The sequence below is a fragment of the Morone saxatilis genome, unplaced genomic scaffold (genome assembly GCF_004916995.1).
Source record: "Morone saxatilis isolate NCDOM2014 unplaced genomic scaffold, NCSU_SB_2.0 Contig1, whole genome shotgun sequence".
NCBI lineage: Eukaryota > Metazoa > Chordata > Actinopteri > Moronidae > Morone > Morone saxatilis.
This window is the reverse complement of record NW_023339651.1, coordinates 770173-793582: the sequence shown is the minus strand read 5'-3', so window position 1 is coordinate 793582 and position 23410 is coordinate 770173. Positions and strand designations below refer to the sequence as shown.

General features: G+C 40.3%; 1 protein-coding gene across 1 annotated transcript in view; it reads left to right on the top strand.

The window, feature by feature from the left end:
* grid1b (glutamate receptor, ionotropic, delta 1b) overlaps positions 1–23410 on the top strand; it is a 478026-nt gene that overhangs the window by 416476 nt on the left and 38140 nt on the right. Inside the window, exons 9-12 of the mRNA XM_035668898.1 lie at positions 17663–17764; positions 21077–21199; positions 21946–22020; positions 22172–22514. Coding sequence (XP_035524791.1) covers positions 17663–17764; positions 21077–21199; positions 21946–22020; positions 22172–22514 — 643 coding nt within the window. The remainder of the gene's footprint in view (positions 1–17662; positions 17765–21076; positions 21200–21945; positions 22021–22171; positions 22515–23410) is intronic.

The following is a 23410-nucleotide window of genomic DNA, read 5'->3' as shown; positions in this document are numbered from 1 at the left end:
GGTCTGGGACCAGTCACGTGTATACGACTGGTCAACGGGATATGTTTCTAGTTCCCTCTGCGCAGCTACGAGACCACTGTAGTTTGTCCTACACGCTTGGAACAGGAGAGTGAAGCGAGGGAGTTTCAGTCTGCAACTACACATCTAGACGCCACTAAATCCTACACAGTGATCCTGTAAACCCTCTACAAGGACATGTTGGCAGGCATGAATAATAACTTTATAGAAACAGTTAGTCTTCTCTCTGGTGGTTTGTTTATGTAGGTCAAAAAGAGGCATCAGTAGGGTTCCCACACTTCCTGGAAAACCTGGAAATTTAGAGACGAGAAGTTTTCCAGTCATGAAATACAAATTGATTCAAATGAGCAAATATCTTTGAAATAATCTGTTTTCCTAGAATATTTCAACAGCTAAGCACGCCACGAGTGTCCCTTAAACAGTGACCACCATTTGTAACAGATGTCCTGTATTTTCCCTGGAAAATGTCCTGGAAAAGTCCTGGAAAAGGGTTTCATAACCATTTAAGTACCTGGTAATATATCAATGTGAAGCGATCAGGATCAGAACCGAGCAATGTATGGAGCCATTGTTCTACCATCAATGGGAACTGTAGTTGGTTGAGCGGGTGGATTTACAATCTTGTGTCTTCCTTTGTGAACGGAGTCATTTATGCAACAGCGAGCTCCAATTATTAATTTTTCCAATTATTGAAAAAGTTGTTTAACTGTGTCGCGTTAACCTTGATTAACAGCGCCCCTGTTTAGGACTGCGAACGCTCGCCCCCCTTGTCTTCTTGTAAATGTGTGCATGTGCTAACGAACAGTCGACGAGTCAATACAGAAGAGCAGCGGTATAATTAGACAATATGCACAATGTCACTGCGTATCAGCATCACCTTGACCTCAGCGCTGATGTGTCGTAGTATTATTAGTATTATTATTACCGTGTTGCCCTTACAACCTGTGTGTGACACAAGCTGCTGATTCAATCTTATTTTCACTAATTTACCTGTTTATTACAAGCTGGGGAATAATAATGTTTTCATGTCTTATGTAACGTAGTCCAGCATTGTGCTGCACAGTTAGGGAAGGATTCAAAGAGGTTGGAATATAAATAGAGTCAGTTTTTAATTTAAGAGAAAATATGTTCAATGTCAGACTTTTTCTTTTATTCTCCAAAGTGGAGAAATCTTAAAGTCATAAATTAAATATGTAAAAAAAGGAAAAGAAAAGGCAGCTGGCTGTTTTTACGAGACGCATGAACCATCACGCACACTTGACAGGTGTGTCAATTTAAACGTCTTTTCAGCAGCTAAGATTGTAATTAATCTTTAGGAGATTACGGCACCTGGTTTAAAACAGTTGGAATTACACCAACAATCCCTTATTATATATCTCTTAACACATCCATAATAACTTTTACATACTTTGACAAATGTAAAAGCAGAAATTACTGCCTACATTTCTGATTCGGTTAGAACATTTTACTGATTACTATTGATCTACTAATTCATTTCGACTAACTGATGAATTAATAAATTTTGAGTGTTTTATTCTGGTGAGAGCAGCAGCTTGTTGTGCGTATTTACTTTATATTGTTTATTATCATGACTATTTGCTCCAAAATACACAATACACTCAGTGCAGCATTTTTCAATATAACTTTATATTATTTATCGCTATAATGGTTGATTTTCAGGACAAAACAGACAGGATTCGTAATTTTTGCTCATAATTCGGGACTATCCAGGCATTTTCTGAACCTCTGGTCACTCGAGCTACAAACAAATATCTGTATCGATCGATGTTACATCGCATTTACACTTGTTCAAAGCGGGCAGTACGTTTACACCTTTACTGTCATGTGGTCGAGCTCTATCTCATTGCAATCTGATTCCCCCAAAATCCATTTATTTCATATGAGAGGTGTAAAGGGGGTTAAAGAAACAGAAGAGGTATACCGAGAGAAAAGAAACGAGAGGTAGAAATCAAACAAACAGAGACAAAGCCAGCAAAGATATTGGGGACATGAGGAAGGAAGGATCACTGGTGGAGGGATACAATCTAAAAAATGTTTATTAATAACACATGCAAGTAAAGAAAAAACTATTTTTCTAAACATAAGAAATCAGTTTACAGATGGAGGGAGCAGATTTTTCTCATTTTCGGTTTAAATTAAAGATTCTGTGAATCGAGTGGCTGATCGCTTCGCTCAAAGTGAGTCTCTCCTCAAATCAATTTTTAAGTTGAAAACAAGCATTGCAGCCTCAACAAACCCAGAGATCTTTTTTTTTACCTTTTTAGCAAAAGTGTTAAAACATATTTAAAGGGGTTTTTCTTGCACATGCACACGAGTTATCTTTATTTATACTCGTACATAACAATTTAGATGATTTAGCAGCTTGCAGGTACTTTGTGTCAGTGTCAGGTTGTAAGGGCGGACACACAACCGCACGCACACACACACACACACACACACACAAACACACACAGCAGTTGCCGCAGTAATGAAGATTTAATCACCTGGCTTCTCGTTCTGATTTATGAGTCCCCCTGTGTTACATAATGTCCACAGAATACAGGCCCATAGCTTACACACAAACCAATTCTCCTGCACAGACATAAATATCCAATATAAACACTCACACACATAATGTGTATGTGAAAGCCCTTTCACATAGACGCAAATTAGCATGAAGACGTATTATCATTAACATACAATGCATGTGGGGTCTCTTATGTACTGTAAAACATGCAGTGTTAATGTATCTAAATGTGAAGCCTTTTCTATACATATCTGAGCAAAGATTAATGCATGTAAGCACACAATGAACTCTATATGATGAATAAGTTATAAGATGTAGTCATTAAGAATCAGCTGTATTTAAGTAAATTGAGTATTTTCTCATTGATAACTATTATTGAAGGACCAGTGTGTCGTATTTAGTGCCATCTAGTGGTGAAGTTGCAGATTGCAACCTTTTGAATACAGCTGGTAAATTTGCCGTTTGGGCCAAATAAAGTCCAGTGGTCAAGTTAGAATGAATGATGTGGGGCCAAATTTGCTTTGCTTTCTGTCTGAACAATTCAATGAGCTACATCCTGAAATCAAAGTGAAAGTAAAATAAGAGATGATTCAACAAAGAGCGTCTGTAAGTAGATACAAGCAAAGCTGCTTTGAAACTTTAGATCAGATTAGAATTGTGGACAAATAACCGTATGTCATCAGATTATTCAGGATGAATCAGGGACACACACTCATTATCCATCCAAATATATCGCAAATTTTAACTGAATTTCAAGTAATTCTGTAAAAGGAAATGTGAATGAATGATTGTCCATCCACTACCATTGTGCAAACGTTAGAAGTTGGTTCACGAGATAAGCAGTTGGTGGTGTTACTTGTCCTGTTAGAAAGGAAGGCAAAAGAAGCTGAAGTGATGAGAAGAGCTCAAACGGTGAAAATCATCAGGTCTGAACATACCTTCAGACGGTGGATTATGTAATTATTGGGGATGGTTGATGCTGCGTTACACAGCAAACTCGGGGCTCCAGTTTCGGTGACTGTGTTGTTCTTGGTTGATGATGGAGCGAAATGGACCAGACATCTGCTCTGAAAACAAAATGAATTACAAGAGAAAAATGAGACCATCTGTCCTGAAATTCTGCTCTGAGCTCAGTAACTTCGTCCACCTGTTTTGTCTGATCTGTCCGATTCTGGAGCATTACCTGAGCCAGAAAACTTAAACAGCGAGCTCCCTGTTTATCTCGGATCGACTTATTTCTCCAGGCAGTCTAAATCTGTTTGGGGAAGAGAAAGATGAGGCTGGCGTGTGGAAAGTTTTATAGAATTATAGAGTTTCTGATGTGCAGGTAGATGTTGTCTGCCTGGCGGTGAGATATCAGCTACTCGCTCTCATCACACACACACACACACACTCGATTCATTTTCCCCCTACAGTGTTGGTGTTATCCAAATCTCCATCTCCATCTTTCTGTGCTGTCCCCGCCTCTCCTCTCTCCTCCCAGGGCCATTTCTCAAAGCAAATTTTCCCCACAGATGAAACACCACTCCCCCTCCCACCTCCAGATCAGACCTGATAGAGATTGAAATGTCATTTCCCTCTTTCCCTGGAAACTTGTGCCACCGCGCCCTGGTCCTTCAGACCTCCCCCGTGTGTTATCCCATCTATCTGTCCTCACTTTTCTCATCTCATTGACTTTTGATGTGTCTTTGCAGCAATTTGTTGTTAGTAAATCGCCCTCCCACAAAACACTGGAAAAGAAGAATAAAAAAAAAACTCTGTTATTTTTTCCATCTTCTTCGATTGGCGGCAGCGACTGAACGTGTGTCAGAAGACATTATGCTCTCGCCCACTATCCTCAGAGGGAGTGTCGGCGAGTTGCTGTTTTTAATCAGACAGAGGACGGCTGCTGGGATGACTACAGCAGACAGATAACCTCTCCAACTTCTAATAGGGTCCTGATTTAGCTCCAGTGGTTTTCAAACAAGGGTCTCTCCGGGGTCCTGCAAGGAGCCCTTAACAGGTCACTCAGCAAAATGAGCAAAGTTAAGAACTATTTAATTATGATAATAATAAGCCAATAAGACCATTAGTGATTAGCTCAATTTTCCATCAGTGCTTTTGTGTTGTTGGTGTCGATACAAAGAAATATAATTAAACCTGCTCCAAACTCAACAGTTGATTAAAAAACTGTACATAGGGTAGCTGTATAGGGATTTGTCTTGGACTTATTGGTATTTGCACTCGGACTTGGCCACTGGTCTCGCCAAATATATCTCTATATATAATATATAGAGTCCAGAAATACATGATTTTCTTCTGAAGTAAGTTCCTCCTTCAAGACAAAGCCATTGATGAATCACACTTGTTCAGAAAACAGGTATTATCTTAAATAAAATACTTCTGGAATGGGCATTGGCATTGCCTTGTAACTATTGTTACCAGTCAAGGTCATCTGCAGTCATATGCCTGGCTGCCTTGTTGTAAATATGTGGATGGGTATGACCAATAAAATACCATAATGTTTTGGAAATCGTTCGTAATTAATGAATTCATGCATCCTTCGGAGCGGAGCGTGTCTTCTCATGCTGTTACTAAAGTAACTATCACTGCCTACTCAGCTAGCTAACATCAGCCCCGCGCTACGCTGCCTGAGCATATTATGTTTTCCCTTTTAATGCTACACTGTGACTGACTACACATGTCCTGCAGTGTGTTTTACAAACATATGAATCGATAAAACAGGTTTGCTAACATATTGTATTGTACATTGGAGTCGTTGTTGAAAGGTACATTTATCAGACCTTGAACAGTGTTTGTGTGGACATTATAATGACTCTGTTATTACAGATTATATATTACTCTTTTTTTTAAATGGCACTTCAGAATCCCATTTATGCTTTGTGTAATATATCATAACACAGACTTCGGCTGTTTTAATGAAAGTGAATGACAGCATCATTCTTGTTCACATCCTTTGTCACTTTGCTCTGACCAGGCTGCCATTTTCCCATCTTAAGTCTGTCTGTCTCGTCTTTGTCTCCGTCGACCCTTTTCTCTCTCCGTCAGTTTCTTCTCTCCCACAGAAGAGCTAAAGAGGTTTGCAATTATTTTGTTGAGGATAGAAATTACCCACCCATTTGTCCATAATGGGGAATGCATTGTTACCGGCCCTTCTGAAATGAATCCATTAGAAATGTTGGAGAACGAAAATGAGCCTCAGACGGTACTAATTTCAAATCCCTGAGGTAATTTGGAGTCGTTAACAACAATTTGTGCCTTTGAAAACTCTGCGCTTGCTAATTTCTGTGAATAATGCATGGAACAAGATAGATATTTTTCTCCCTTTTCATTTTTTCCCAAAGCCACAAAGATGAAGTCTCTCTTTTTTTTTTTGCTTTTAGGCGTGGGTAGTGATGAATGACCGCTGAGCTCTTGGACGTCCCATAAAGAGACACAAAATGAGGCTTGGTGATAATTGCAGGACTGAAAATGAAAAAGCTGTAATGAAACAGAATTATGAAAAACAGGGGGGGACTGGATATAAAACCATTCCTTCTTTCCTTCGCTATTTTCTGTTATTTGTGCATCTCAAAAAAACGCCAGATGATATGTCAGAGAATATGGTTCATAAATGTTGATTCAAAAAAACTTAAAGCAACTCTGCACTGAATATTACCACAAAGTGCCGTACAAGTACTCTATCAAAGGTCTATCCTAGGGTTGAGCCATTATAAAGCTGAAATGAGTATCCACAGAGTAAAATGTGTCAATATCAGTTTTCTAATAATCAATAAATATAGCAACTTTTGGTTTATCCAACCTATTTTGAGTACTGATACGGATACTCGGGTACTCATCCCTAATATATCCTCAGCCAAGAGAGATAGTTGATTGTGGAGTCTCATTCCCAGGTCCTCAAATTTTGATTCTAGGAATAAGACTCAACCAACCCAAAGCATCTTTCCATCTTTATCGGCTCTGATTGGTTGCTTCCGTTCAGGCCCAGTGGATTTCCAGTTCTAGGTGGGGGGCCAACGTGGTACTGAATTACATCGGCACCAGCTGATGTTCAATCTTGCTTTACCCGGTCAGTGTTTTTAGAATATCCAGCGTATCTGCACCATAGAAAAGTGTGACAGTCACTAGACTCTATAGGAGGATTCCTGTCAGGAAATGATTCCCTGGTGCCGACTTACTGAAGAAAAATGTATGGAAGCCTATTTCCACTTACTTATAATTGCGAAATAATGAGAAAGTTTACTAAGTCAATATTTTGAGAACATTTCTCATCAGAATGACTTACAGAATCTTATTTCTGTCACATTGGCGGAAATGGGTTTCCGTAAAAACAAGTCATGTTTTCAGAGCTTTTTGCGTCAACCGGGTATTGAAGTATCGATTCTTGTGACCTCTCTACTTACACCTCCACAAACTTTCCCTTCACTGGCTCGAAGTCACCCATGTGTACTTGTTGTAATTTCAGAATATTGTATAAATAAGCATTGTTTGGTAAAGCCGTTCATGAGAGTTAACGCCCTGAACTGAATTAAAATTATGGAAAAACATATTTCTTTATAAAGTTTTGTAATTCAGTGAAGGTTGAATGTGAAGCGCGACTCCGTGGAGTCCCTGCAGCAGTGCTAATTATCTAACGCCCACGGATCGTCTTTTAGATGAACAAAAAAGGTAGAAATCAAAAGCTGGGAAACACACACACACACACGTGCACTAATTGCCATTCATATTGGTGTGTTTTTCTTTGAAAAGGCCCCGGAGAGCGTAGCTTTGTGTAGATTAGAAACATCAAAGAGGTTTTATTACTGTAAAACGCATCAGAGAATATCCTGTGAAAAGAGTGTCAAACAACAGAGAGTTAAAATCCTGCTCATTGTGTGTGTCTGTGTTTGTGTGTTTGTGGGTTGTTGTACATGTATGTATGTGACCTTACAGTGTGTCCTTGCAGCAAATATGTGTTTACCTCAGCAGAATCACGTGCCCCTGCACTCTGGTTGTAAATGTGTGTTCATCATGCTTTTGATCACAGAAAATCAATTTAAACAACACATCCTCATATCTGAAATTCGTGGCTGTGAAACTGTCAAAAAACGTGAAAGGTCCCATCAAGAGCCAGCTATCTGTCACGTTGCCTCACCAGCAAATCACAGCATGGAAAATGTCCTCCGTTTTTCCATCATTTTAATTCAGTTCGGGACGTTAACCCTCATGAACAGCTTCACCATGAAATGCCTATTCATAGTAGTACACATGGGTGGCTTCGAGCTAGCCAGGATGGAGCTACATTTGTGAAGGAATGTAAAACACAATGATTTGCTACTTTCATGTGATTAATAAAAAACATACCTATGAATATTATAAAACATTTCTAACAATAAATCCTTCTGAATGCATTCCATTTAACATTCATGAGTTCTCTGGATGTTCCTTGGCAATTGTGTGTCCTACATTGTACAATGATAGATATTAAAAACATGTTTAATGTAGCATAAAAAGTGAACAGAGGGATGAGCTCTACCTACAGAAACTTCATTACAGTTACCGCCCACGCTGTCTGATTGACAGGTGATCACGGTAACGTATATACTGCAGAGACAAGGGCTCAGCGCTGTAACGCACACCCTCCGAGCTCATTTTAAATCACCAATCAAAGGGAAGAGGGAGGAGGAGGTGAAGGTGTGGAGAAAAAAAAAAGAAGTCTGTCAGGGAGTGGAGACGGGGAGCGGCGGGGGGTGAGAAACGGTGGCAAACGCTGGCATTTCGCTCTGCTGTCCACGGGAGAGTGAGTTACAGAAATACAGCCAGCATAGCCTTTTGGATGACAGGAGCAAAAAAAAAAAGGGAAAAAAAGAGGCCTGACATTTGAGGCAAAGGAAGGACAGGAATAATGCATGAGCAGTGGCGCTGCGAGCGAGGTAGAGATTTATCCGCTATGTTTGACCTCCGCTGGGAGGAGAGCAGGACATAAAGACAGAAGCTGGATGTGAAACCAGCATGGAGAGGACCTACAGATCAGATCCATGCTGACAGACTTGATTAGATGATTCTTGAATTTGTAGTGATTTGATTTAAGTTTAACTTCATCAGGTAGTCTCTTTTAAATGAAAACATTTTATTCAGAGACTGAAAACATAACTAAAAGTCACTGAGTGCGAACGTCGAACTGATGCTGCAGCCTGATGACCTCTGACAACCCTGTTTCCTCTGCCAAGAGAACAGCAGATATGTTTGGAGGGAGACTGTCTCTGCATATATTTTCATACTGCACATATCTACAAAATGTCCAGATTTCAGGGTTTTAGCCATGCTAGCAGCACGTGCAGATATCTACTCAATTAGAAGTACAGATACTTGTCTAGAAAAAGACTGGTACAACTTGAAGTAATGATTATTTACTCCAGTAAAAGTGAAAGAAATACAGGCTCTGAAAGTAAAAGTTTAAAATTGTATTTGTATAGCACCAAATCAGTATAAGTTATCTCAGGTGGCTTTTCAAATAGAGCAGGTCTAGACCATAATAACATGATTTACAGAAAACCAGCAGTTCCCACCACGAGCAAGCACTTGGCAACGGTGGGAAAGAAAAACTTTAATTAACTACTAATTATAATGATAATTGATCATTTCTCTCAGATGCATTAAAACTAAAGTAACAAACCTGTTTTGAAAATGTCACTAGAAAGTACAGATATTTGTGTAAAAATTTAGCAAGTAATCAGAAAAATGAATAGTGCCTGAAAAAACTACTTAGGTACAGTAACAAAGTATTTGTACTTCATTACTTCCCACTCCTATGGGCGTACAGATTTGGTCCACACAGAAATATCTCAACAATGATTGCATGGATTTTACGGATATCAGTGGTGTCCAGGGGATGAATCCTAATAATTTTGGTGAGCCTATGATGTTTCCTCTGGTGCACAGGTTTTCAAACAATTTTTTCATGTACTGTTGTAACAAAAAGTCCCAAACTGTGTGGACAGTTAACTAAACACACTTTTAAAGTACCTATTGGAGTCTCAAAAATACTCTGAAGAATGCTGCAGAATGTGATGTGAAAGAGTTTATTGGGTCAACACAGCAATAATAGTTTACTTTCTGCTCACAAAACAATTTCTTATATACTGAAATGGAGGCCATCCTTTGCTGAGCCTCCACCTACTTTTTAATAGAAAACCTTAAAAGGTTTCGAAATAAGTATGTAATCTCTAGGACAGTTTTCCCCCTAGTAGCCCAAATATGGGCCGAATCTAGTGGAGTCTATTTTTGACATAGCCTCAGTCCTGGCAGGTTGCCATACGTTATATAATATTTTGCCTCCCTGCACTGGCCTTTAGTGGGCCTCCTAACCCTGACAAACCTTCCAGCAACCTGCTCAGACCAGTAATAAAGCTCTTGCTAGGTCGCTTTGACCTTGTTTGCTCCAGCCTGAACTTTATTTTTAAAAAGAACATAGAAGTGCTCCTTTATTCATAACAAAATGTCAATAGATTTACTTGTCCTTTTAAGATTTATGTCATTTCAGTTTCGCAATCAGAGATATTTGTTGATTATAAAATAAATTAACTACAAAATGTCAAATGAAAATGAAAATGCTGAAACTAGAGGTTGTTGAAATGTAAATGAAAAATATGTTTTGAATTAATCCTGTAATATTTAGTTTTAATATAATTCATGCAGGCAGCTCATGTAAACATCCATGATTATTTTACAAGCTAAAATGTGATAGCAAGATAGTAATCGGAGGTTACATTAAAGGTTCACAAACCGAGGTCACACAGAGTCAGTGTGCCACCATTGTCACACTAACAAGGTTTTGCTACACTAAATGGAACAGGAATTTAGTGTAAATGGTAACAGCTGTGATCAACCTATTTAGTGTCAAAATGGCTGCTGTGAAAAAGGTCTGTTGGGTCATAGCATTGCACCAGTCGCAGCATAGTGCCTATTTAAACCAGGGTTAGAGGAAAATGGTAGTAAACTCACTACAGTCAAATCAGACGTTGACTGACCACCTGCCTGTAATGAACATGCATCATTAAAAAAGGAGGAATTAAACTGGGGAATATGTGTCAAAACTAGGCTTGATGGTAAATTACGTTTGTGAGAAAGTGTTGTCCTGTATTGTCAAGAAAACTCCAGGAAAGTGTCCTGGAACATGATTTCTTAAAGAGTGGAAACCCTGAACGTTCAGTGCAAGCAGATGCAGTAGGACATCCTGGTATTTTTGGCATACAACATGTGCCATACTATGTATTGGGACATACTGAATCTTCCTCTGGTAAACTAAACAGTATGGTAGTATGGGTGTTGGAACCCGACCTCCTCCCTGCGACTCCTGCTTGGTACACAAACAAAGCATTTTATTGATTAGAACATTGTGCTGTGTCTTCTTGCATTCATATATTCTAATTCTTTGATTCCTGCATCCCTGTGTGCACTCTTGTGTTGCTCTGAATGTTTTTTTCAGAACATTTATCCCTCCTAAAGAGAGTCGACTTTCATGCCAGCTTCAAAGAGCTTCATGGTAGGCGCTAAACCTCTTCTAAGCTCCTAGCTCTTGTCAGATAATAGAACAGGACATCCTGTGCACCGAAGACCAGGAGAAAGAGAAGAATGCTACACGGTAATGAAGTTCCTAGTGGAAACGCATTCACATCCAGAGCACTCACTGAACGGGAGCATTGCAACAATGAAGAATGGAATGAATTGTAGAAGATAGAGTTCACAATCCAGTTCTTGCATTGTAGGACGTATATTTAGAGAGGCTGCAGAGATGTCAGGGGAATGAAAAGCAGTGTCTGAATCAAGTACTTCCGGCGCCGGTCGAAGCCGGCAGCTGCTTGCAACAGCTGCAGACCAGGTTAGAAAAGAGCTCTGGGACATCTCCGCTCTGAGGTGTGGCAGTGGCCGCCCTCCATGGACCCCCACTACATTGTGGTCTAACGTCCTACGGGGGCGGTGTTTTCCTCCCCCCCTTTCTTTCTGTTGTTCCCCCCCCCCCTTTAAGTTGTGGTGTATGTGTGAGGTTCTACTTCCGTGCTAACATCCTGATGCTCTTTCTCCTGCTATCTCGTTATATAATTATCTCCGTCTACACGTGTTGATGTAATCAGCCTGTTATTTCTGTTTCTCAAGTGTGTCTATCACACCATCCAGCCGGTGATTCTGGAGGGACAAACTGGACGAGGATGGGTGTGACCACCAGGCTGGGGTCTACATGGGAGTTCTGCCGTACCTCAGCAGACCCAGGACCCACAGTTCTGTTGAGATCAACAGGAACTGTGGTTGTTCGTGACCTGCTCACCAGCAGCCACGGGGTGCCCCCCCAGGTGACTGTCCTGCGGCCCCCTTCTTTTCACCCCTGCTACACAGCAAGATCTTCAGAGCACAACACCGACAGCGTGGTGTACTGCAGCAACGTTCTCCGACAGACTTTGCGATTGTGTGTCTTAATCCCAGATGTCTCTCTCTCTCCGGCATGACGACGCAGGAGTACAAGAGGGACTGACGGAGAATCTTTGTGGACTGGTTGTCAGCGTAAAACCATCTCGGCTGAGTCAACGGCGGGGAAAACCAAAGAAGATGGTGGTGGATTTTCGCAGACGCCGGTTCTGGCCCCGCTTCCCTCACCAGTGGAACATCCAGGGAAGGGACATTGGCAATGGATCTTTATAAGTACCTGGTCGTTCAGCCTCAACCACCAAACTGGACTTGACCAACACAGATGCACTTGTACAGGGAAAGGACAGAGCAGGCTCTATTCTTTCTGAGCGACTGAGTCTTTTGGAGTGAAAGGGGCACTCCTGAAGACCTTCTGACTGACTCGGTAGTGGCATCAGCCATCCTGTACGGAGTGGTCTGCTGGAACAGTGGCATCACAGAGAGGGGGAGGAAGAAGCTGGATAAGATCATCAGGAAGTCCAGCTCTGTCCTGGGCTACCCTTAGAAGAAAGAGATCTGTAGACAATTCACATTCTGTCCTCTTTAAAGCGTCTGGAAGGTACAGTGGTATAGTGATAGTAACCAGTTGGTTGAGATGGAAGAGGACACTGATCTTCTATCTTTAACCAATATTTGTGTGCTTATAAATGGTGTACCAAATGAGTAACTTGTAATCCCAATGTCATTTCAGCAAGTGCCCCGAAAAAACATTTGATTACGCTCAAGTTGAGGCAAAGGAGGAAGTCAGGTGATGTGGTAGAGGTAAACATTGGGTTTTTTGTTTGTTGTATTGTAAGTTAGACCACAACGGTTTCCTGGCTTTACCCTGGTGGCAATTACTGTAGCCATGACGAGGAAGCTTCATCGACATCTCCACTTCCTCCCACTGTGCAAAAATGAAGACCAAATATTCCAGATATCCTGGCTGCCAATTTGTGACCCCCAGTTTGGGAACCACTTGTCTTATAGGAAATGTAACTGATGCAAACAAGGAAAACATAACCTGAGACAGGAACGTGACAGCGTCTGTTCAGTTTGAGCAGGTTTTTTTGACAAATATGTGGAGGGTTTGCCAAGTATTGTCACTTGTACGCACATGAAGGATGAATTATGCAGTTTAAGACCAGGAAAGCCTGTTAAAAAAACATTTTATGTAACTGCATTACAGAAACATCAATTAGAAGAAGGATCAATATTGAACTGTCAGAATCCATCTCATTTATTTTGTGTATTACTTCCCTCAGTAATACAGCACAAATAGGTTTGTGGAGCCCTTTCAACAAATCTGCTGATTAAAAGTTAAAATAGAGCGAGGAGCCTAAATGCAGATGAATCAGATAAAAAGGAACAGCAGATGTGTTGCTTTGTGTAATATGCTGATCCTGTAATGAAACACCAAACGTCCCTCAGCATATTCTCAGATCGTATCTCATGTTTTTTGTTGTCTCCTCTTCCTCTCATTACCGGCTGCGTTTGCAGCACAGGGCAACATGGCTGCCGTAAGTCAGCAAAATGAGCCGCCGTTAGAAAGACTGGCAACTCTCCCGGGACTGTCTGGCATTTTGGAAAATCTATTTCTCCTATTAATAATCTAATAATTGTCAGGAATAATAGGGGGTGTGTTTAAAGTGATGTGAGGCTCGGCCTCCGCGTGTCGAACAGAATGTCTTTATTGTTTCTTTACAGGGAAGTTTAGTTGTTCAGTTGCGGTAAAAAGTGATTCAAACTGACAAACTCTTCACTGAGCTGTTTCCTGTCCAACATCAGGACGTCTAATCGGTTCAAATTGCTGTGAGCTGGAATGAGCTAGAAACCTGAAACCTGGACCAATCATCACAAAACTCTCAGGCGTTGTCCTCATAAGAACCTGATACATACCCTGAAAGTTTCATTCATATTGACCACACAAATCAGATTATGAATCAGGAATTATTCGTCCAATTTTTACAAAACTCTGTTTCATGGCACTTTTAAAAGGGTTTGCACTTGCGGCTATATTTTTATTTTACTTCTACAACAGTCTTATATTTTATTATTCATTAACAGCTTGGTCGGGGACAATGAAGGCATCTTGAAAACTATAAATTCACATTTCTGCCCCCCAGACAGCAGAAAGCCACTGACACCACTGTCACTCTGAAGCCTCATTACAGAACAAGGGGAACCCACAAAAGGCTCATCACTGTTGGGTAGAACAGTTTCAGTGTTTCTACGCAATCTTCTTCTTTTTCTCTTTTCTTGGTCGATTCCGTCGGCCATTCTGACGGTTCAACAGTTCAAGTGAGACAGAAAAAATACTGGAGAAGGAGCTAATTTATCTGTGTGTGTGTGTGTGTTAATGAGAAACACCCCCACTATCTCACACACACAAAGAGAAAGGAGAGATTGAGATCATCTAAAGGACAGCAGTGCTGAGAATAGCTCCCTGATTATTAAACAAGCGCTTTCTCTTTCTTTCCCTTTCTGTCCTTCTCCGCCTCCTTCCTCTCATCTCCATTTACCCTCCTTCTCACTGCGTCTCCATCATCCTCTGCTCGCTCAACGCCTCCTCCTTTATTCTCTACTTGCTGTTTCTTGTCCTGTTTCTCTCATCTTCAGTTCATGTTGTCCTGTTTGTTTGTTTGTTTGTTTGTTTGGAGGGCCTGAGGAGAGGGTACGTTGTACAGATTGTAAAGACCTTTGGGACAAATTTGTGATTTTGTGCAACATGGATTACTTGACTAAATCCTTCCTTATGTCTATCAAGGTATATTCTAGCCACATTAGCTGTTTCCATTCATGTATTTTGATGCACATTTGGAAGTTTCAAGTCAGAAAAGGGTGATTGCCATGAGCTGGAATGAGCTAGAAACTAAAATGGATAATTAGCGCCAACAGCTGCTTATCTCAGGAACCAGCTCCTAATAATTGCATAACAGTAGCATTCATTCGCATTTTCTTTTGCTAAATTTCTTAAAATTTGGTTTAAATTTCCGATACATTTGGATGGAAACACAGCTAGTAGTGTAAAAAGCAGCAATATCAGGATGCCACGTCATGACACTGTCCAACTGGCCACCACAAATATTGATTAAAACTCCAGAAAAGCTACATCCAATAAACTACTTCATCTGTGAGTCTTAGTCTAAGTCAAATGTCTATGTTGACCTGTATGTGTGCTGGTCCAACATTTTAGTCTGAAGTGAAATATCTCAGCAACTATTTGATGAATTATAGCAACATTTGGCTCAGATACTCATGTTTACCAGAGGATGAATCCTAATCACTTTGGTGACATCCTGACTTCTCTTTTAGCTCCACTAACAAGCTCCACACCTTCAAGATTTGGTGGCCTGTTACGGCTAGTATGAGCAAAGGCAACTGGTGGAGGACCCAAACGCAGACAACAGAGGCAGATGCAGTTCGATGATTTATTATTAACGGGTAATGGAGACTGTGAGGCATCTTTAGTTTCAGCTTATCGTTACTGGTGTCAGAAGCTCTGGGATTGGATGTTTCTGGCTGAAATGCATCTTGGGAGAAGCAGTTTTATCCTTCAGTTGTTATGTCCCCAACCTTTTTAATCAAAGAACCAGATCTTTTCTAACATAGTTGGTCATCTTTTACGCTTTTAAATCCAGAACCTGAAACAACAGAGGTTTAGCACCAGTCTTATATTCTTCTAGTCTGTCAAGAACTTTACTGCCTCGTCCTCATGTGTGTCACAGCAGGACTGATGGATTGACTGAAGACTCAACTTTTTTGTCACATATACAAGGATACACAGTACAACATATAGTTTGCATATAACCCATAAACACTAGGAGCAGTACCCTGCCCCAGCTGGGAATCAAACCCAGGACCTACCTACTGTAAAGCAGTGCTAGCCACTGATCACTACAAGCAAATCTAGCAATTATGGTTGAAGTTATGTTTGCCACCAGAGTTTAATAGTCCTCTGTGTTCTATCTAACAGATCATTAGCAGAGCAATTTGTTTCAGGCGTGTTAGCGATGTATTATTGTATGACCCTGGCTGGCTGTTTACAGCTCTGCACACTGTATGACAATACACAGGCAGCGTGTTAAGCTTAACAACGCTAATTAAGACATCCTGTCATAGATTATAGAGCATGTTCACATTAACTGTCAGCTAAAAAGAATCAGAGCGTGGTTGATCACGCTGATTTATTAGCGTTCTCTAATGTGAAAGTGACCCGTTTTTATTATATTGATTATTTTCTTCTTTTCACGTTTATGCATGAAACTGTCCATAAACCGATTAGTTTAATTACGGCAGGCAAGACAACCATAGAGTCCATATTCATACGAGGAGGAGGCTTCATGTGCTGTTGAGTTTTAATAATCAGGAATGAAGCGCTCGACGTGTGTGAACAGTTAACTGATGCTGCGTGGATTAATGGTGCACAGAGACGTGCGTGAGTCTGAAGCCTGTTCAACCATCACCATCTCTCCTAATCAATAAACTGTGTGTTTCCACGGTGACTGGGATTTATCAAAATCACACACACACACAGAGGCAGGCAGGAATGCATTCACAGTGCTATTATGCAACGTGTGCATAGAAGCAGGAGCTTTAACAGCATAAAGGGCCTAAAACAAGCAGCCAAAAAGTCAAGGTGAAAACTGCAGCCTGTTGGTTTAATGAGCTTCAGTCCTTTTTGGTATTGATACAAATGTTTTAGTAGCATCAAGAATCAAAATCTGTAAAGGCTGGCATCAAATATCTGGTCAGGTTGAAGCCCAGTCTCACACCAAAGCGTGTGATAGACCCGCCAAGCAGTGGTCAGCAACCTTTTTATTCAGGAGAGCCATTTTTGAGCCATATAATGCTCATTTCTTGCCACAGATCAGCACCAGTAAGCCAGCAGCATTGGTGGTGAAAGCATACAAACCTGTCCAAGCACTGTTTTCAGACTATTTGGATTTGGAGTCCATAGCTAGCCTAGCTAAGGAGACTCAAGACTTGTGACGTCGTGTATCAGTACAAAAGACCATTTCTGTTTAAAATAGTCCTGATGAGTTAAAATTATAAATTGTAAATTGTAAGACAGTAAATCAGATTGATAAGAGAAGTCACAAACATAAGAAAACAACCCGTTTTATTCCCCATATTTATAAAAGGTAGATTTTGGTTCTCTCATCTCAAAATGAAAATCCATTGGCTTCAATGTGCTTTCTGGATAAAGCAAATTAACTCACAGCGCCTTCTGAGTTAATTTCCCTGAGAGGGATGTTCGAGGCTTTGACAGGGTTGTTGGAGAAGACTGTATTTTTTCGGACCTAATTAGGTCAGGTTGGTGTTGTGTGTGGCTGAAAATACGATGAATGGAAACATGCTGGAGTGGGTTGTTGGCATGTTGCATAGATGTCTCTTAATTATTTTATTCCTACCGCGTTCGCTGTGCTCGTCTCTTTGTCGCCGTCTAATTTGCAGCAGGGAACTCTAGCACATGAAATCCAATGAGACGAGAGAATAAATTGTAAAATTGAAGCCTGTGAGACACGTAGCATTTGCTTAATTGACGGGTGCTCTGCCTGTTGTGTTCGCCCCTCTTTGTTCTCTCTGTGGACCTTTGGCACGCAAACAAATGAAATCATTCAAACTCGTGTCACTGATGCCTCCGTCTGCACTGTTTAATGTTACGCTCTGTCTTCCTTTTGTCTTTTTCTGCAGCTCGCCACGTGGGACTCAATCCATGGATTGAACGGCAGTCTGAAGGAGAGTCGGATAGAGAACGGCATGCAGGGAGTTACGGTCAAAGTGGTCACGTTACTGGTAGGTAACATCTGTCAAAGTAGATCTTATACTGTGTTTTTAATCATATTTTAAACATTTAGCCACCCGAGAGACTGACAGTAAAACAACCAATAACACAAGTAACTCACAAATATACAGCACTTATGATCAGTTTCACACATGGACAGAATTTGATTTAAAAATATAAATATGTAATATTAAATTAACACCGCGTGCAAACTGCATCTCATCAGAGGGCCACTTCAACATTCAAGTACTACAAGAAAGTGAAATGTTCAAGAAATATACAAAGAGCAAATCTTTGTTGTTCGCACCCAAACAACAAATAAAGGCCCAAAAACCTGCTCTCTTGTCGACCCTTAGCACAGGCACCTTTGACCTTTGCCATTATTTTGTGTCAAACTAAACATTTTTACTTGTCCAAAATCCGTGTAGAGAGGAGGTCGGGTTGGATTGATAGGTCAAACGCACTCAGACTTTCACCCAGGAGTTTGCTATTGTGGTGTCCCGTGTGTGACCAAAATTTAACATTGAGTTTTTCTCTATTTACAACACATACCTCCTCCGAAAATATCAGGTTCTACAAGTACCACCATTATGACCAGCGTTAAAATACTTAACGTTAGCATGCTAACATTCAATAATATTCATTGCACTTTAGCATTCAATTCAAAAATGTCAGTGCAGCTGAAAGTCTGACAATGCAGAACTAAACCTGACAAGCTGTGGTTGGTTCATTCTTTGTCAAATACGATCAGTCAAGTCGATAATTCCCCAACTAATACCTCGAGTTTGTGCACATTCACCAACAAACTGAAATCCACAAAACTTCAAAAGTGTTTGAAATGAAGAGAGAAGAGAGAATAAATTGTGTGATGTTTACTTCACTTAACCACAAGTTTAATTCTTATTGAAATAATCCAAATGCTGCACAGCACAAAATACACTTCATGGAATCCTCAGAAAAGTCCCTCAGTCGATAAAGAAAAACTGCTTTGTGCAGCTCACTGTGCTCCTGTGAGTTATTATTCGTGGCGCTTCGTCTGCTTTAACTCCTCTCACTTACTCATGTTCCTTCACCCAAAACTTTTCCCCTCAACACTTTTTTTTTTGTTTCGAGAGGGCATCGATCCAGCACCTTGGCTTAAGCAGGGCCTCCGGACACTGTGATTAGTGTAAGAGATACAAACAGCCGAGCGTTTTTTGGCCCCTGATCCCACAGCAGCGGTGGTGGCTACTGCTAGAGCTTCCTCCTGTGCTGGCGCAGCACCATGGAGACGCAGGTCTAACCAAGCGAGACTAATACCTTCACCCTGCGGTTGATCCCCTGCAGCTGCAACACTTCCAGCTTTGAGTGCTGCCAGCTACAAACACTGACACAAGAACTGTAACTACCACACCCCACATGTGCAGGTTCTCGGTCTCTACCGAGCAACCCTGCATTAGCGTTATCAATAAACCTGATCATATGGACAGGCAGTGATTATTGTTATTTTGAAAAATACAAATTTACAAAAATCAACTCTGAACGCTGCTGAGAAAAACCGTCTTTGTTACTTTGACTTCTTACATAAAAAAGAACTCTTTGAATGAACTTAATGAGATCATGTAAAGTATTTCCACATATTACACACAATTATTTTTGGTCAAACTTAATTTACTTGAGTTGTTCAAACAAAATTTGGATTTGACTTTAATTGGTAGGGATAAGTGAGCACACCATTATCTGTATCCATTCAATCAACTAAATTATCTATATTCATACTATGAATGGGTGGAGCTTGAATTCGAACATGTTAATTTAAGCGTTTTTTTTTTATAACAAGAATGATTAACAGAAGAAGTTTTATTTATGAAAGTTGTTATACCAGTATTTACAAGTACAGATATTGGCACATTTTACTTGTTTACTACATTATCTGTACTAATGTATTAATTGGGTTGGTCCAACTAATTCTACAGTGGTAACATTACACTAGTAAATGATCCAACTAAAGTTACGTTGACCTAACAGAATTGCTTAATCCTGAAAAAAAGCCATTCAGTCACATGGAAATACATTCCATGATTTAATAAAGTAAATTCAAAGATGAACTTTTGTGTGTAACAACAATCTGAGCAGAGGAACAACACAAACAAGTCAGAATGCGTTTTGAAATGATTTGTTCTCGTTGGATCAACGTGTTGATTTAATTCATCTGAATGTTCTTTGAGGCATATCCAGCAAACATGAAATAATAATTTTAATAAACATTTTTGACACAATTGAGTGATTTATTACTAACATAATTCTAATTTGCTGATCAAGGTTGGTTTTTTGTGTGTACTTATTCTTATCTAATACTAAGTGCACAAACATCACTGTATCCATTTAAAAGTGAGAAATAAATAACCTGGAATGTATTTGTTTTTGTTCATTATAAATGTCAAAAGACAAAATATTTTGTATTACAACCCAGATACACGATATAAAGCCGATGTAATGAGCAAAAGCAAAGCAATTTGTTCTTCAGATGGAACTTAAATTAATCAATTACAACCAGGTGCACTGAGGTCAGATACTAAACATACAAATTGAATACATAAAAGAATATATCAAAACAGCCTTTCTATTCACTTATAATTTAATCATAATATCACTCAAATAATATTTTCACCTGGCTGGTCCTTGTTTCATCCACTGACTCAGACTGTTATAGAAAGGATCCCTACAGAGATAGACCTTTAGTTTAATCAGACAGCCATAATATCACTATCAATCTCCACCTGACTCCAGATCATCGTAACTTCATTCATAGTGGAAAGAAACCTCACCTAAACCGTCTGTGTTAGTCTTTCCAACAATCACCAACTCTGGATTGGTGGAAATAAATCCTTAATTTACAGACGTAGATGATAAAAACAGCAGTTTTAGTCGCTTTACTCAGCTGAAAACAAACCACAGAGACGCTGCGATAACAACACAGGCGTTACTACACATATCTTTAGAACACAAATACTTATTTGCTATTAAATGAATGTTTCAAATCATATAAGCTTTAAGATAGAGTTTTAGTATTTGTTTACTATATTGAGTATAAACCCTCCAAATACTTTAATCAGTTATCTTTATTTGTGTCCTTTTCACTGTTGTTGCAGCTCATTTCCTGGTTTCTGCTCAGAAGCTGAAAAAAGTTCATCACTCTCTTTGTTTTTCTGTGGTTTTTAGTTGAAGCTGCAGTTTGTTGAACACGCTGTCTGTTGTTGTTTGTCGAGCTCTGTTTTTCTTCAGCACTGAGGCTTTTATCCTCTCTAACACACCCATCTCTCTCTCTCTCTCTCTCTCTGCAGGAGGATCCTTTTGTCATGGTGGCAGAGAACATCCTGGGGCAGCCGAAGAGATATAAAGGCTTCTCCATCGACGTCCTGGACGCCCTCGCCAAGATCCTGGGCTTCAAATATGAGATCTACCAGGTGGGCCCAGGTTTAGTTCAGGAGTAATTAAAGGTCACAAACTTCAGAAGAAAGACTTAATAAGGGTGCACATCCGTCCTGCTTTAGATGGAACGAGCTTGGATAGATCACACTTCTGTTTGGTTTCTGTTGGTCAGCATCAGAGAGACTTTGTTAAACTGGTTTCTCGCTGTTTTCACTAACACAAAGATGCAAAAAAACAAATTTCTTTTATTACTTTTGTTGTATCATAGCTTGGCACGTTGCTGAACTATTTTCCTTTCTAACGATGCTGCAGCGATTCTTTGCCGGTTCTCTGAAGACTTTGTATGAGATTGGTCTTGAAAAGTCTTGTGTGTGTTAATTGGGTGAATTGTGGTGCTACATCTGACATTTAAAGAGACATTTCATCAACTCACATCATCCATCAGCAACACTGTCACATTTAAAATAACAGTCTATCTATCTACTATCTATTTGCGGTAAGATGGTAAACTCTGAAATACTAATAAGAATACCTGAAAATACTTAGAAAAATGACTTTCTGTCACTGCAACCTTCATCTGCACATCACATAATGCATAGAGGTCTAAGACCTTGTGAAGCTTGAGTACTGGATGAATAACTACAGGTTTCATTTTATTTTCCTCCGGAGGTTCTGTCTCTGAAATATGGACTTTAGGATTTTGGTTTAAGGCTGTTTTTCTTGGTTGAAATGAGGCTCTGAACTGGTGGCATAAACTAAACTTTATTACTTTTTCCTCCAGGTGGCAGACAGTAAATATGGATCTCAACTTCCCAACGGCTCGTGGAATGGCATGATTGGTGATCTCATTAACAAGGTAAAGCTAGAACTTACTGTGAACTTCAAGTAAATACTGAACCCGACTGTTTAGGCTAGTAACATTTGACTTGTCTGGCCCCCGTACACTCTCAGAACATACTTCATTGGCTAACAGTTCACCTCCACCTGTCTGCCTCTGCTTCCTCCAGAGAGCCGACCTGGCGGTGTCCGCCATCACCATCACACCGGAGCGGGAGAACGTGGTTGACTTCAGCAAGCGCTACCTGGACTACAGCGTCGGCATCCTGCTGCGGAAACCTGAAGAGAAGATCAACATCTTCTCTCTGTTTGCGCCTTTCGACCTCGCCGTCTGGGCCTGCATCGCTGCGGCAATCCCTGTGGTGGGAGTGCTCATCTTCCTGCTCAACCGGCTGCAAGCGCTGCGCTCCTCCTCTACCCAGAATGCACCACCGGGCCAGCCCACCAATGGCATGGGGTCGGGCACTCTGCACAGCGCCATCTGGATTGTATACGGAGCGTTCGTACATCAAGGTGAGAGAAACGAGGAGTGTAAGTAGGTTCACACTGGTAACACCTGTGTTTACCCTACTGTTTCATGCCAAAATGGCTGCTGTGAAAAAGGTTTGTCTTATTGGAGAAAGAGTATGTACTGTAACTGGAGGGTCGCAGGTTTAAGTCTAAATAGTCATAAACGAATATTATAACACTATCAGACGTGTTAATTCATCCACAAATTCACCCAAATGTGGCTCTTTTTAATCTTTTATTCACCGTTTGCTACAAAAAAATGTATTGGTCTCCACAACAAATGCCACCACTTCATGTTTGGATATTGGATCAGTTGACTCTTTTGAGCCACTTTTAACTAATTTTACTGAATACTGGATTTACATTTGTCAGATGGACACAAATACAAACACAAATTAATGATCATGTTGCTCTTTGTTTGCTGGATTGATTTTCATGCCACACAAAGTTCCCAACCCCTTATTGGGTTTAAAAGACACCAAAAAATATATAGTTGCTGTGATCAAACGTTTGATTTCTTTACAAAATTATTTCGCTCCCTTTTTTCATAATCATCCAGCCAAAAGAAATCCTCCCTTGTGTCCTAGTAGACAGGACAGCAAAACAAAAAGTGAACCTCATTCTCAGCTTCACCAAAATCACACAACAAACCGTCTGTCCCCCTCTAGAGGGGCATCAAACCTAATGGTTCCTGAACACAACTGTGCAAAAAGGTGTCTTTGTCTTTTGTTTTGTCTTTGTTGGATGTGTAAATAAGTGTTTGCTGACACGTTGGTCGTTGTGGAGTTCGTCGGCTCCCAAGCGGCCAAAAAAGTCAGATATTGGAGCTTTAAAGGTCCAGTGTGGAGGATTTAGTGGCATCTAGCGGTGTAGTTGCAGATTGCAACCCCCTCCCTTCA